At 42.0% G+C, this 13,892-nt stretch overlaps 1 protein-coding gene across 1 annotated transcript in view; it reads left to right on the top strand.

Annotated features, from left to right (window-relative positions):
* HSPA12A (heat shock protein family A (Hsp70) member 12A) overlaps positions 1–12,441 on the top strand; it is a gene marked incomplete at both ends in the record, with an annotated part of 44,076 nt that extends 31,635 nt beyond the window's left edge. Inside the window, 6 exons of the mRNA XM_082002319.1 lie at positions 3,528–3,699; positions 6,476–6,562; positions 7,135–7,239; positions 8,313–8,571; positions 10,259–10,362; positions 11,807–12,441. Of these exons, the coding sequence (XP_081858445.1) occupies positions 3,528–3,699; positions 6,476–6,562; positions 7,135–7,239; positions 8,313–8,571; positions 10,259–10,362; positions 11,807–12,441 (1,362 nt within the window). The remainder of the gene's footprint in view (positions 1–3,527; positions 3,700–6,475; positions 6,563–7,134; positions 7,240–8,312; positions 8,572–10,258; positions 10,363–11,806) is intronic.
* Between the last annotated feature and the right edge of the window lie 1,451 nt (positions 12,442–13,892).

The raw sequence follows: 13,892 nt of genomic DNA, 5'->3' as shown, positions 1-13,892 counted from the left end.
TGGGTTCATGAAAGGCAGGTGTCCTGGTTTCAGCCAGGATAGAGCTGGTTTTCTTCACAGAAGCCAGTGTGAGACTGTGTTTTGGATTTGGGGTGAGAAAATGTTGCTAACGTGCTGATGTTTTGGGTTGTTGCTGAGCAGTCAAGGACAGTCCAGCTTCTTGTGCTGGGCTGCCAGCGAGCAGGCTGGGGGTGCACGGGGAGCTGGGAGGGGACACAGCCGGGACAGCTGACCCAGACTGGCCAAAGAGATATTCCCTACCATATGACGTCATGCCCAGTACATAAACTGGAGCTCGCCGGGGGGCGGAAATCGCTGCTCGGGGACGGGCTGTCGATCGCTGGGTGGTGAGCAATTGCTGTATTGGGCCTCACTTGTTCTTGTACATTCCTTTGTTGGTGTTATCATTGTTGTTCCCTTCTTTCTTTCTGTCCTATTAAACCGTGTTTATCTCAACCCACGAGGTTTTTTTTTTCAATTCTCTTCCCCATCCCACTGCGGGAGGGGGAGTGAGCAAGCGGCTGCGTGGTGCTTAGTTGTCAGCTGGGGCTAAACCACGACAGCAGGTCCTGCTTGACCAACCTGATCTCCTTCTATGACCAGGTGACCCGCCTAGTGGATGAGGGAAAGGCTGTGGACGTTGTCTACCTGGACGTTAGTAAAGCCTTTGACAGTGTCTCCTACAGCATTCTCCTGGAGAAACTGGCGGCTTGTGGCTTGGATGGGTTTACTCTTCGCTGGGTGAGGAACTGGCTGGATGGCCGAGCCCAGAGAGTTGTGGTGAATGGCGTTAAATCCGGCTGGCAGCCGGTCACAAGCGGTGTTCCCCAGGGCTCGGTTCTGGGGCCGGTCTTATTCAATATCTTTATCAATGATCTGGATGAGGGAATTGAGTGCTCCCTCAGTGAGTTTGCAGATGACACCAAGTTGGGCGGGAGTGTTGATCTGCTGGAGGGTAGGAGGGCTCTGCAGAGGGATCTGGACAGGCTGGATCCATGGGTAGAGGTCAACTGTATGAGGTTTAATAAGGCCAAGTGCAGGGTCCTGCACTTGGGTCACAACAACCCCATGCAATGCTACAGGCTTGGGGAGGAGTGGTTGGAGAGCTGCCCGGTGGAAAAGGACCTGGGGGTGCTGGTTGACAGCCGGCTGAACATGAGCTGGCAGTGTGCCTGGGTGGCCAAGAAGGCCAACAGCGTCCTGGCCTGTATCAGAAATAGTGTGGCCAGCAGGAGGAGGGAAGTGATTGTGCCCCTGTACTCGGCACTGGTGAGGCTGCACCTCGAATACTGTGTTCAGTTTTGGGCCCCTCACTACAAGAAGGACGTTGAGGTGCTGGAGCGTGTCCAGAGAAGGGCAACGAAGCTGGTGAGGGGTCTGGAGCACAAGTCTTGTGAGGAGCGGCTGAAGGAACTGGGGTTGTTTAGTCTGGAGAAGAGGAGGCTGAGGGGAGACCTTATTGCTCTCTACAACTACCTGAAAGGGGGTTGTGGCAACGAGGGTGTTTGTCTCTTCTCCCAAGTAACCAGCGATAGGACGAGAGGAAATGGCCTCAAGTTACACCAGGGGAAGTTTAGATTGGATATTAGGAAAAATTTCTGCGCCAAGAGAGTGGTCAAACATTGGAACAGGCTGCCCAGGGAGGTGGTGGAGTCGCCATCCCTGGAAGTGTTCAAAAAACGTGTGGATGTGGTGCTTCAGGACATGGTTTAGGGGACATGGTGGCGCTGGATTAATGGTTGGACTTGATGATCTTGAAGGTCCTTTCCAACCTTAGTGATTCTGTGATAGTCTCTTTATATCTTTTAGGGTTATTCTGGCTGCTGTAAAAATCTGCGTTTTCCAAATTTTGAAAGTTTGGTTGCAAACATTCTTTTCAATATAATATTTTTTCAATATGTGTTGCCACATAGCTGGAAAGGTTTGATATTCTGCGATATTTGCACAGTATTCTCCTTCCCAGACAGTTCCACTAATTTGAGATCACACTGTTGAGGCCAGTGCATGTAACTGAAGCAGAAGGTTTTGCCCAGCAGCAGTAAAGGATTTAAAGTAACCATAATCCCAGTCATGAGGTGTGTTTTTAAAATAATGAGCAACCATAACTAGTTTAACCCTTACTTTCTTATTTTGGAATTTATTTGTTGTTGTTTTTCCTTTTTTGTTATCAACAATGAGGAAGATGCTTTCCATAAAAATCTATTTATCTTATTTCTTAAGATGGAGAGGGCAAAATGAGTCAGTGTGAAAGACAATTTTATATCTCTAAGTTTTACCCCAGAATTGCTTTTTGAACAAGCTTTACTTTGAGTTTCTAGCTGCAGGTGTAAACTAGCCAGCAGTTCCCACAGCCCACAATGTAGCTGTGTGAAGGAAGCCAAATTCCAGTCCAGGTCTGCAGTCTTTCCATGTGAGTCTGCCTTCTTTCGGGGATGCTCTGGAGCCACCACAGTGTGTGTGTTATGAATTGAAGTGAAGGTTTGCCCTAACTGACCATGGAAGCAGCAAAATGTTCATTCATGTATTTGTTTGCTAGCATGCTTTAGTACTGAGGCACTTAATTGAAAAACAATAGCAGGTAAACCAAATGTTGGGCAGAAAGAGTGGAAAGGTATTGTTACCTATTTTAACAGAAAATCGTACAGTAGGGAGAAGTACAGGAGGAAAGAGATGAAAACACAATTTTGTCAATTGCTTTCTGATATTTTTCCCTAAGCTCAGCTCTGAGAGTGATGTGATTACATGAGAACTTGTGGCTTCTTGAAAATCTATGTGTCTGCAGGCTGAAAATCCAGGAAGAAAATAGAAAGAATGGCAAATGTTGAATTTATGTGGGATTATTTTTAGCCTTGTTCTCATTACATTTTAGGGAACCTGCCCTATTATTTTTTAAGTCCTTGAATATACTGGGCATTTTGAAGATGTTATGAAAGTGAACGTGCTTAAAAGCAATGCACTTTGAAATAGAAAATGTTGGGTTTAAGTCAGAAGATGCATTACTGGCAAAGTGTATCGTATACTCCTAGTAAGCTACACTGTGCAGGGAGTCCATTTCGGCAAGGACTGTATATCTGGGATGTAAGGAAAGGCATGCTTAAAATATTGTTGTGGGGAGGAGAGGCCAAAGGTATTCCTTTATTTCTTAAAGAACACTGAGGGCCCCTCTTAGGGAGGCGGATTCATGGGTTAATTAGGAGTTTGGGTTTTAGGCCATTCATTACAGGTTTCAAAATGACTTTCTTCCTTTCTCTACCTGTCAAGTACCCAGCTGCTCGGTTAGAACCTTAGCATGGTAAGTGCATGCATACTTCCCTGTTACAGCCTGTGAAGTTGTGCTATACATTGTTGGCAGGACGATTCCCTGATCAAGTTCTTTAGCCGGTGGCAGCAGCCCCTTTGCTTGCTGGACTCGGAGGGCTGACCTAACCGAAACCGCGAGCTGGGGAAAGGGTTGTTCACTTGCTGAAAGGGGTCTGCTAGGATGCTGTGTTTCCCGCCCCACTTCTCTGATCAATTCTCTCTCGCAGGCAGGACTGGCATCTCCTGAAAATCCCGAGCAATTGATCATTGCCCTGGAACCCGAGGCTGCCTCTATCTACTGCCGAAAGCTCCGCCTGCACCAGATGATAGACCTGAGTAGCAGGGCGCCTGTCAATGGTTATAGCCCAAGTGACACTACTGGAACTGGATTTACACAGGGTACTTCTTCTATTAACTCACTTCTTTAGATTCTTATGTCTAGGTTTACTTTCTCCATGACGGCTGTTTTCTTACCATTTCTCATTGTCTTTGCTCTCTTGAAATGTTTCAGGCTAACATCAGTTTGCTTTTATGAACTGTTTCACTGTTTACTGCAATTAGACTAGTTCAGGCGTTGATCCAGCAGACATGTTTGCATGCAGCTGAATTTTATCGTGCAGGTAGCTTCACTGCCTTGCCTTAATTGGCATGTTGTGGGAGTCTCTTACTATTTTCACAACAGTACTTTTCTGACTTAATTAAAATCAATACTTCATGTGGGATAATTTTTTTTTAATTTAATTTGTTGGGAACAATTATGTATTCGACTAGCTGCATTATTGAAGCGGTTTTAAATAACTGCATCTCTAATGAGACTATTAGTCTGAGGTGTTCCAGAGTTTTGGCAGACACTTTTTTGATGGCATCTTTAGGAAATATAATTAATTACTTTCAACACTCAGGGGAACACATGGTATTGGAATATAGCAATAAATTTATCTGCTTTTAGAAGAATGACTAGATACGGCACTTCTGATTTATCGACCTGGGGTCTGTTGCTCATATCAATGTTTGAAGATTTGACTTACCATGAGGGACAGATTGGACCACAGTGTAGGTCATTTGACAAATGATCCTTCATCACCAAAGATTTTTCAGCTTGGTATTCTACCTGAGATTGGAGGAAATTAGGAGAGGAAAAAAATAAAGGAGAACAAAGCAGCAGGTGAGATGCGATTGCTGTATAATGCACAGATTTCCCGTCTGTGTGAATTGTAGCAGTTGCCCATATAGGTGGTAGTGTGCCAATCAATCCCAGAAGGAATTTTTTCAGAAGAATTTGTATTTTATCACATTTACTAGGTCACTTCCAGGCAAATGGAAGATTAAGCTAGTAAAGCTATTCCCGTACTTACTGGAGGGTATTTTTTTTTTAGTTAGGCAGAGTCACCACATCATTCTCTCAAACCCATGCCTCTCCTCGCCAGCACTTGTCAGTTGTGTTCAGCGTTACAGAGGCCCATGCAGAGCGCAGGACACAAGCTGTTTTCAGGACACAGTCCCTTCAGGGGCCCCTCAGCTTCTGACCCCTTGTTCACGTCCTGAACCATTCCAGTTCCATGCGATGTTATATGAACTCATTTTCAGGCTACACAGGGGTTTGCCTCTGGGGAAATAATAAAATAAAAGAGTTTCTCTGGTTAAGGTTTTGAAGCTGAGCAGAATCTGGCAGCTCGTGGATTTCTGCTAACGGGTTTTCTCTTGGATGGGAGGGTACCATTCTCCTTCTTGACTTTGTATGGTGAAAGGTCTTGGGGATGAGAAAAGTTTCATGTCAAAACTAATGAAAACAAAGTTTGGAGTGAATTAATTTGAAGTTAGAATTAAAATTTCATAAAGTCATGGCAGGCACCCAAGACAAGCTGAGAACAGATTAAGGAGGAAAACCCTTTAAATATAAACAGAGAGAAGCACTCCAAGGACCATATTATTGCTGTAGAGTCAAAACAAAAATTTTACTGTTCATAGTAGCCAGGATAACCTTACTTCAGTCGTAGTTAAAGACTGGCTTTTGTGTTCACTTCCAGCCCACAGAAGTGAATGAAAAGACTCCCATGGACTTCTATGGGTTCTGTGTCAGGCCCTTGTTTGGACCTAGTGCTTGTTCTGTCATTGTATGCTTCATCGTTTAAGCTCTCGCTCTGTGCTGCTAAGTCGGCGCAGCAAGGCTAATGCAGCTTGTCTGCATCACAGGGTCTTTATGGGGAGGGTGCGGGTGCAAGTGGAGCCGCTGGTCTTTTTCTGATGATAGGCACTACAGAAACGAGAAGCAAAATGCATTCTGTGATATGCATGCTGATATTTTCAGAAAGAATGGTATTTTCATGCATGACAGGATGCCTCTCTACTTCTCTCGTGTTTTATAGAAGTGCCTTTAAAGGTGAGTGGAGGTTACACAGGGAATGATTTTTTTGATCATTCAGTTGTAGAGGTTGATTCAGAAGCATAATAGGAAAGGCTCTCACTACTCTGCTTTCTCTTCACAGACTGTTCTGCTTCTTTTAAATGTCTAAGTAGCAATTAAGTCTTGTAAGTTAACTGATTGTTATAATAGGATTGCTAGATTATGCTTAATTTTTAATGGGTATATATTTACAATATTATGAGGGTCAGACTTCGTGATCACTGTGGCCTTAAGAAGTTCTAAATCTGAGAAACAGTGCTTTTGGCTGCTTATTTTGAGACAGACCAACATCCTGAAAGGCTTGGGAGGTGTCTTTGCCTGAGAACCCAAAATCTGCAGTGGCTTTTGGACCTGTGGGGACTGTCTCCACGCCCCAGGCAGTGCAGATGGGTCTGGCAGCAGGCTGGGGATGCAGAGGCTGCACCGAGCATGGCTGGCTGCGAGCCCCCCCGGTTCCAGGCAGTGCTTTATAAAACCAGAACATGAAAAAAAAATTACAGACCTGTTTATAGCTTTTGTATTAGGTTATTGGTTTTAATTCAGTTGATATCAAGGAAGGTCAGTGCAGCTGAAAAACATTTTTCCTTTTTTTCCTTCTTTCTAGGATCAACGTTATAATACTGCTGATTCTAATGCAATAATTTCTGTTCGTTTGCTTTGTTAAGAAGTGATACCTATAGATCTGTCAGCCTGCTTGCACTTGTATCCTGCAGCATAACAACTTCTTCATGCTTTCTTATACTCAGTAATTTTTTTTCTGTCAATGACTAGCTAAGGAACACATCCGTCGTCATCGACAGAGTCGTACTTTTTTGGTGGAAAATGTCATAGGAGAGATCTGGTCCGAACTGGAGGAAGGTAGTGTCCTTTCTTGAATAAACTTTGTTCTCATTGGTTTCATATTGCGGGCAAATAATAGTGTTTCCCACAAATGTGCTGTGCATGGCTTTGTTCTCACAGTGATTATAAATAGGAAAAGAAAAAAAATACAAGTTCATGTGCTGCTCTTAGTTACTAAGGCTGAACTGCAATTCTGTATGCTCTAGCAAAATATGGTTTATTAAGGAGATGGTAGAAAGGAATCTAGGTTTTAAAATGCAACCAGAATATTTTCCTCAGAATAGGCCTTGTAAACACGCCATAGCATTAATTTGGTAGTCCACTAGAATGTACACCAGCAGCATGAGCAATTCCACTAATCTGCTTTTCATCTGTGCAAAATCAATAACTTTTGACATCTGAGTTTCATATTGTTATCAATCGTTGCATTAAAATTACTAATAAAGATGAAGTCTTCAGCACAGACATTCATGCCTTTCTGTAAGTCATTATCTCTCATGGTGATAATGCCCCTGAGAAGCTGTCATTGCAATATACTGTTGTGATAATGCTAATGTAAATACCATTTGCCTATTCCTTCGGCAAACTAGGTGACCGTTACATCGTTGTTGACAGTGGAGGAGGAACAGTTGATATGACTGTCCATCAGATCAGGCTCCCTGAAGGACATCTTAAGGAGCTGTATAAGGCAACAGGTGACGTCACTTCCACTCCTTGCTTTATTTATGTAATATTTTGACTTGTCAGTGAAGGAAATGTATGCCTTTATTATTCACTACATTTCATTAACAGTTCTTCCTGAAATAAGACCAGCATTCAAAATTAGTATAACCTAGCTGCTGATGAGCAGACGTGGGTAAATCACTTAACGCTTCTGATGCTTTTGGATGGTAAACCTCACATTGGGAGAGTAAGAAACTGCCATCTCCTGTGTTATTCACTCCCGTTCAGACCATGACCTCCTGCCATGGTCCTGATCTGACTTCTGCTAGTACAGTCCTCATCTTCCTGTCCTTTGAGAGGTCACCTGTGTATTGCTGCTCTGTCCAGGTATTCAGAGATGTACTGTGGAGATGTGAATAGCTGGGTGTCACAACAAGATCCTTGTAAAGTGACTATTGGCAGAACAGAAGTTTCCCTAGATTTAAAGGAACTCTTATGTATTCCAGTAGTTTCACAGGGAGTGTAACAAGGAGGGTCTACTATCATCTGGATAAAACGCACAATGATCAGTCCCCAACAAAGATACAAAGTGCAATTCCTTGAATGTTGTTCCCTTCCTGAACTCCAGATCCCCTTTGTCCTGTTAAGCTCATGAGTTATCCTGTTATCTGTTGCTGTGTCTCTATACCAAGTTAATCTTCATCTGTATGGTTCATCACTGAGCCTTCTCAGTCTTAGCGTCTGTAAGACTACCTCAGGAAACAACCTAGTAAGAGCATAGGATAGCATACATCAAGTCTGTCTACTCCCAAATATGAGTCCAACCTACACCTTCTCATGTGTGGATAAGGAGGCAGTTTCCTCTGCTTCTAATAAAAATGTTTCTGGTTTTTAGTGTTACAGTGGCTGATGGTATAGGAGTAAAAGTGAGGCAAAGGTAGATTATGTTCTGTACTAGAATAACTGTTATATTTAGGAAAGATATCTCATTCTGTAGACCTTCTCCCATGACAGTCCTAGTAATGTCGATCTGATGTGTATTTGCTCGACTTGAAACCTAACAAGCTGTTCAGAATATTAAAGCTGTGTTTTGTTTGTAATACAGGTGGGCCATATGGTTCTCTAGGTGTGGACTATGAATTTGAAAAGCTCCTGTGTAAAATATTTGGAGAAGATTTTATTGATCAATTTAAAATCAAGCGTCCTGCTGCCTGGGTAGATCTCATGATAGCATTTGAGTCTCGTAAACGGGCAGCAGCTCCAGACAGGACCAATCCACTAAACATCACTCTGCCTTTCTCCTTCATTGACTATTACAAGAAGTTTCGGGGTCACAGTGTAGAACACGCCTTGAGGAAAAGCAAGTGAGTAGACGACTGAACCCAAATGGATGCAGAATTAACTACTGGTAGCAAAGACAAATAATTAAAATATCCTAATTACATGTAGACTGAAAGATAATAATGTAAAAATGTAATATAAGGATGAGAAAATGAGATTGCCTGAAGTGGAGTTTCCAGAATGAAAAGTTCTGATCAATCTCTTGCAAAAGCTTTTCTATACAATACTTGCACTCTCCTGGTATTGCTTTCTATGACTTTTGTTAGGCCACCACTGCATCACTTCCCTGAATTTGACCATATGAGTCCCTTACGTGTTAATTAGGAACATCAGATCAGGTACAGAATTTGATGTCTAAAGGTTAGTTACCTAGAACCTTAATTTTTAGAGGCCTGGGCCCTGGAACAAATCCAAGATCTTGAGTGAGATGTGTAAATATATTAATGGCTTGAGGAAAGTTTTTAATGATACCAGGTCACTGGTGAAAACATATACTACTGCAGAGAGATCTGCAAGGAGAAAGCATTCTTCTTTCGAAGTGATGGCAGGCTTTCTTTTCTTCTAAACTTTTACCAGTTAGATAATATGCTTGGTAAGTGGGGAGGCATAATCCCCTCCAGAGATTTTAATTCATGATTTTCAATATCAAGAAGGCACCCTAAATGACAAGATCACAGGCTGCTCTAGAAAAGGAAATGAGGAGAAAGTAGAAGCGGGCATTTTGCATCTTTTGAAATTATCTAGGAGACCTAGAAGTTAATGGCATAAAAGAGAATGAACAAGAGAGCCTGCAAATCTGGGGCAGAATGCTTGGGACCTGAGAGCAGAAGTGATATTTAGTACCTGCATCTTAGCTTCTTTCTGTATATTTTTAATCCGGTGAATGTTGACTGTCGTGTGCAGGCTGAAACTCCTGCATCTCTTCCGAAAGTTACTGGTAAATGTACTTTAAGCCTAAATGACTTGGAATCAAGCTCAAGAGATACTTCCTAAATGACACTGAGGTTCTGAAATCATTAAAAATTTCTGGAAATATTCCCCCTCACAAGACCATCTCCTTCTTATAATAGTCTTAATGGTGGCTCTCAGAGGGAATGCTAAATGTTCCTTTCAAATAAAATGAAATTAATTGGATAACGGGATAGAAAGAGTATAAAGGTGACATATAATGTGCATGAATGAGGAGGAGATTACTGAACTACATGGATTTGTATCCATGATGGAACAACATAATGCCTGTATTCACTTAACAAATGTTATGCCTCATTAAAAGTGCTGTGCTCCCTTCTGCTTCCTGAGGCTTCCCATGCTTGCTTGTTTTCCTTGTGTGTTTCCAGTGTCTTTGGCCTGCTACTGCTGTAATCTAAATGTTGCCCTTCTGGGGATGAATCAGTGCTGTTTCAGACGAGCAAGCACTGGATTGACTGCCAGCTGTTTCAGGGAGCAGCTGAGCATTGGTAATTCTACAGAGGGCAATCAGGCAAAGAAAACAACAATTAGACAAGCAAAAATAACAATTCTCCCTTGAAATTTTACATTGCTGCAGTTGATATGGGGCTAGGGTGAGGTGAGGCACTTTCTTCCAAGCAAAATGCATGCAGATTCCATAAACTCATTCATTTACTTATTTGGTGTGTCTTATGAGTGCTTGGCTGTTTCTTACAGCTCAGCTGTAATTTTTTAATGTACTTTCTAACTGTTCTTTTCCAGTGTGGACTTTGTGAAGTGGTCCTCCCAGGGAATGCTGAGAATGAGCCCAGATGCAATGAATGCTCTTTTCAAACCTACAATCGACCAGATTGTTCAGCACCTTAGTATGTATCTGTGTGTAATTCCACTTTCTGTCTGAGCTGAAACTGAAGCTTTGCTTACCTGTTTCAAACCAATATGCACCAAATGCAGGCAAGGAATTTAGTTGTGAAACTTGCAGTTCTCTACGAGCTAGTTAGGAAAATAATAAAAGTAAGGAACATCACCTTAACATGTATTCCTACCTAGTTCTAGTACTAGTTATTGAGTCTGATTCAGTCCTGTTACTGCCTAAGCTTCAATTATTCTCTACTTCCAGGGCTGCAAGCATTCAGAAGGCTGAAATGTACTGACTAACACAGATCCTGCTTTTCTTTTTCCTGTTTCAGGAAACTACTAAATAATGCTAGACCTGTAACTAGTTTCTGATTATTCTTGCTATTAAGACATCTAGTTAATTCCTCCTGAGCGGAAGGTCACATTTGTTCATGACCATCCAAATTACTGACGTCTCTAAACCACAAATAATAAATGATGCATCATCGTAGAGGTACTTCCAGCCATGGCTTAAGCAGCACTGAATTTATTTATCCAGTAATGGAAAGTGACATAGGCTTATTGGGAAATTATTTAAAGTCTTCCTGGTGGAAGATTGGATTTGTATCAAGTAGAGTATAATATATGTACTGAGCAAAGTATTGCTGTTCCACACCTTACAAAGCACTGATTCAATCGTATTTGAAAAGGAATATCCAGCTTTGCTCACTATATGTGAGGAATTATTAGGTAAATTTCAGAGGTCGCAACTTAGTAAGACAGCTAGTACAGAACAGTTTATATGTGAGCAGGGGGGGAGAGACCTAGAATTACAATAGTTGTGACAGATAACTTGGTCATGCTGCCTTAGTTATTTGAACTAAGGGTGAGCCTACGACTGAATGGCATGATTTTCTTGAAAGTAGGGGATATGGCTTAAGCTAAGAAGGAACATCTGTAAAAATGTAAGGAAGTATTATTTTGCAGATGGTACTTATTGTGGTTAGGATGTTAGGGTCAGAAATAATAAGTGAAATTTAAAATGGGGTGACTTATCTGGAATGCAATAACGCGTATGTGAATCGGTTGGGTTTGGGAATGTCTCACTGATACTTGAAGCGGCAAGATGATGTCTGTTTCCCTACTTCCCATAATGGGACTGGTAGGATTTCTTTGCAAGGAACCTGTCTCTCCCTTTAAAACAGAATTTTTATTTAGTCTCTACCAGTAAATACCACTTCAGAAATATTTTATGCTTTGAGGTAAGTTCCATTCTCAGTGAAATAGAGTATAAAAGAGACTACGGAAGTGGAACTACTACGTGCTGAGAGTGGCAACGTGGGCATAGATGTGGCAGTTTCAGATCTGGTGCATGTGCATGGGACTTCAGTGCACTCAGACATTAGGAGTTCAACCTGCATTGCCTTGTCACAGTGGATTTTTCCCTATTGAATGGACTCTGTTTCTGTTTAGGTGATGTGTTTGATAAGCCAGAAGTGACCAATGTCAAGTTTCTGTTCCTGGTGGGTGGCTTCGCTGAATCCCCCTTACTCCAGCAAGCTGTCCAGAGTGCTTTTGGTTCGAGATGTCGGGTCATCATTCCTCAGGATGTGGGGCTCACTATCCTCAAAGGAGCTGTTCTTTTTGGTCTAGACCCTGCTGTCATCAAAGTGCGGCGCTCACCTCTCACTTATGGTGTGGGTGTGCTCAATCGGTTTGTGGAAGGGAAGCATCCACCTGAGAAGCTTCTAATCAAAGATGGCACACGCTGGTGCACTGATGTCTTTGACAAATTTATCTCAGCCGACCAATCTGTAGCCCTTGGAGAAACTGTGACACGCAGTTACACACCTGCCAAACCTTCTCAGTTAGTAATAGTGATCAATATCTATAGCTCAGAACAAGATAATGTCAGCTTCATCACCGAATCTGGAGTGAAAAAGTGTGGCACCCTTCGCTTGGATCTCACAGGAACTGATGCTTCAGTGCCAAATCGGCGGGAGATCAAAACACTTATGCAGTTTGGGGACACTGAAATCAAAGCCATGGCTATTGATGTTGCCACCTCTAAGAGTGTCAAAGTTGGTATTGATTTCTTAAACTATTAACAGCCCATTTTCCCCACCACAGCCTGTTTGTGAGACTGATCTTCTACTGTTCCATTTTTTGACTTTCATATATCACGTAATCAACTTGAATTTCAGCAGGCTATATGAGAACAGCTGGTAAGGTGGGGTATGTCATGTTTGTGCCCTTTGAGGACCAAAGACTGGATTTTGAAAGACGCTTAAAAAGTTTGGGAAGCAAAGGTTCCAGAGGTAGTAAAAGTTCCCAAGTTACTCAAGCATGCTTAAAGATCTAGCTTTATTAAATAAATACTGATTATTGTTAAGTCCTGAAGATTAGTTAAAAAGATATAAAATTGTAATCTTTTTGCCTTGTTCTTGTTCTTCTTCCTCTTCTTCCCAAGAAAACCCCACTAACCCACGTTGGTGGTTGTAGGGGGTGTATCTGTGTGGGATATCTGTTTAAACAGCACCATCCTCTGGCAATGGGAACAAATTAGTAAAAGTATTTTGTTCTTTTGATTTTGCCCTGTGCTTTCAAAATTTTAAGTGCTGAAAATCAATGACTTAAAGAAATGGGAACTGAGTTTCTTAAATTCTGAGATCCCCTTGAAAAGAAAATCCTCAGAAATCCTTAAAATTAGATTTAGGAAATGTGTATATATATATATAGTTTAGGAGCCTAATATTGATTGCTCCAGTTTGAAAACAAGGCCTTTATTGTCAAAGCTCTCAGAACTAGCTGTTGGATTAAATAGGTAGCATTACCCTCACTATACTTTGGGAAATTATTAAGAACAAAGCTATTTCTCTTTTTGGGTCTTCTAATAAACTTATTTTTATTAGTCTTCATCTGAAATCTTAGAATCACAGAATAGTTGAGGTTGGAGGCAACATCCGGTCCAACCTCTCAGCTCTAAGCAGTGTCAGCTAGAGCAGGATCCTCTGTCCAGTTTTGAATATCTCCAAAGATGGAGATGCATAAACTTCTCTGGGAAACCTGTTCCAGTATTTGACAACCCTCACTGAAAAAAAGTTTTTTTCTTAAGTTTAAAAGGGATTTCTTGAGTTTCAATTTGACCATTGCCTCTTGTTCCTTCACTGGATACCTCCGAGACATCTGGCTCCATCTTCTTTACTGTCTTCTATCAGGCACTCATACACATTCCTAGCATCCCCTGAGCCTTCTCGAGTCTAAACAGTCTCAGCTCTCTCACTCTCCTCACATGACAGATATTCCAATCCCTTAATCATCTTTATGACCCTTTGCTGGATTCAGTTCTGTATGTCCGTGTCTCTCTTGTACTGAGAAGCACACAACTGGACCCAGCACTCTAGATGTCTCACCAGGGCTGAATAAAGGGGAATAATCACTTTCCTTGACCTCCTTGACAACACTCTTCCTAATGCACCCCAGGAGGCTATCGGCATTCCTTGTTGCAAGGGCAAATTGCTGGATCACGCTTAACTTTGTGTCTGCCAAGACCTCGAGG

The sequence above is a fragment of the Phaethon aethereus genome (assembly GCF_964289735.1).
Source record: "Phaethon aethereus genome assembly, chromosome: 7".
In the NCBI taxonomy this organism is placed as follows: Eukaryota; Metazoa; Chordata; class Aves; order Phaethontiformes; family Phaethontidae; genus Phaethon; species Phaethon aethereus.
This window is presented reverse-complemented; position numbering and strand designations above follow the sequence as displayed.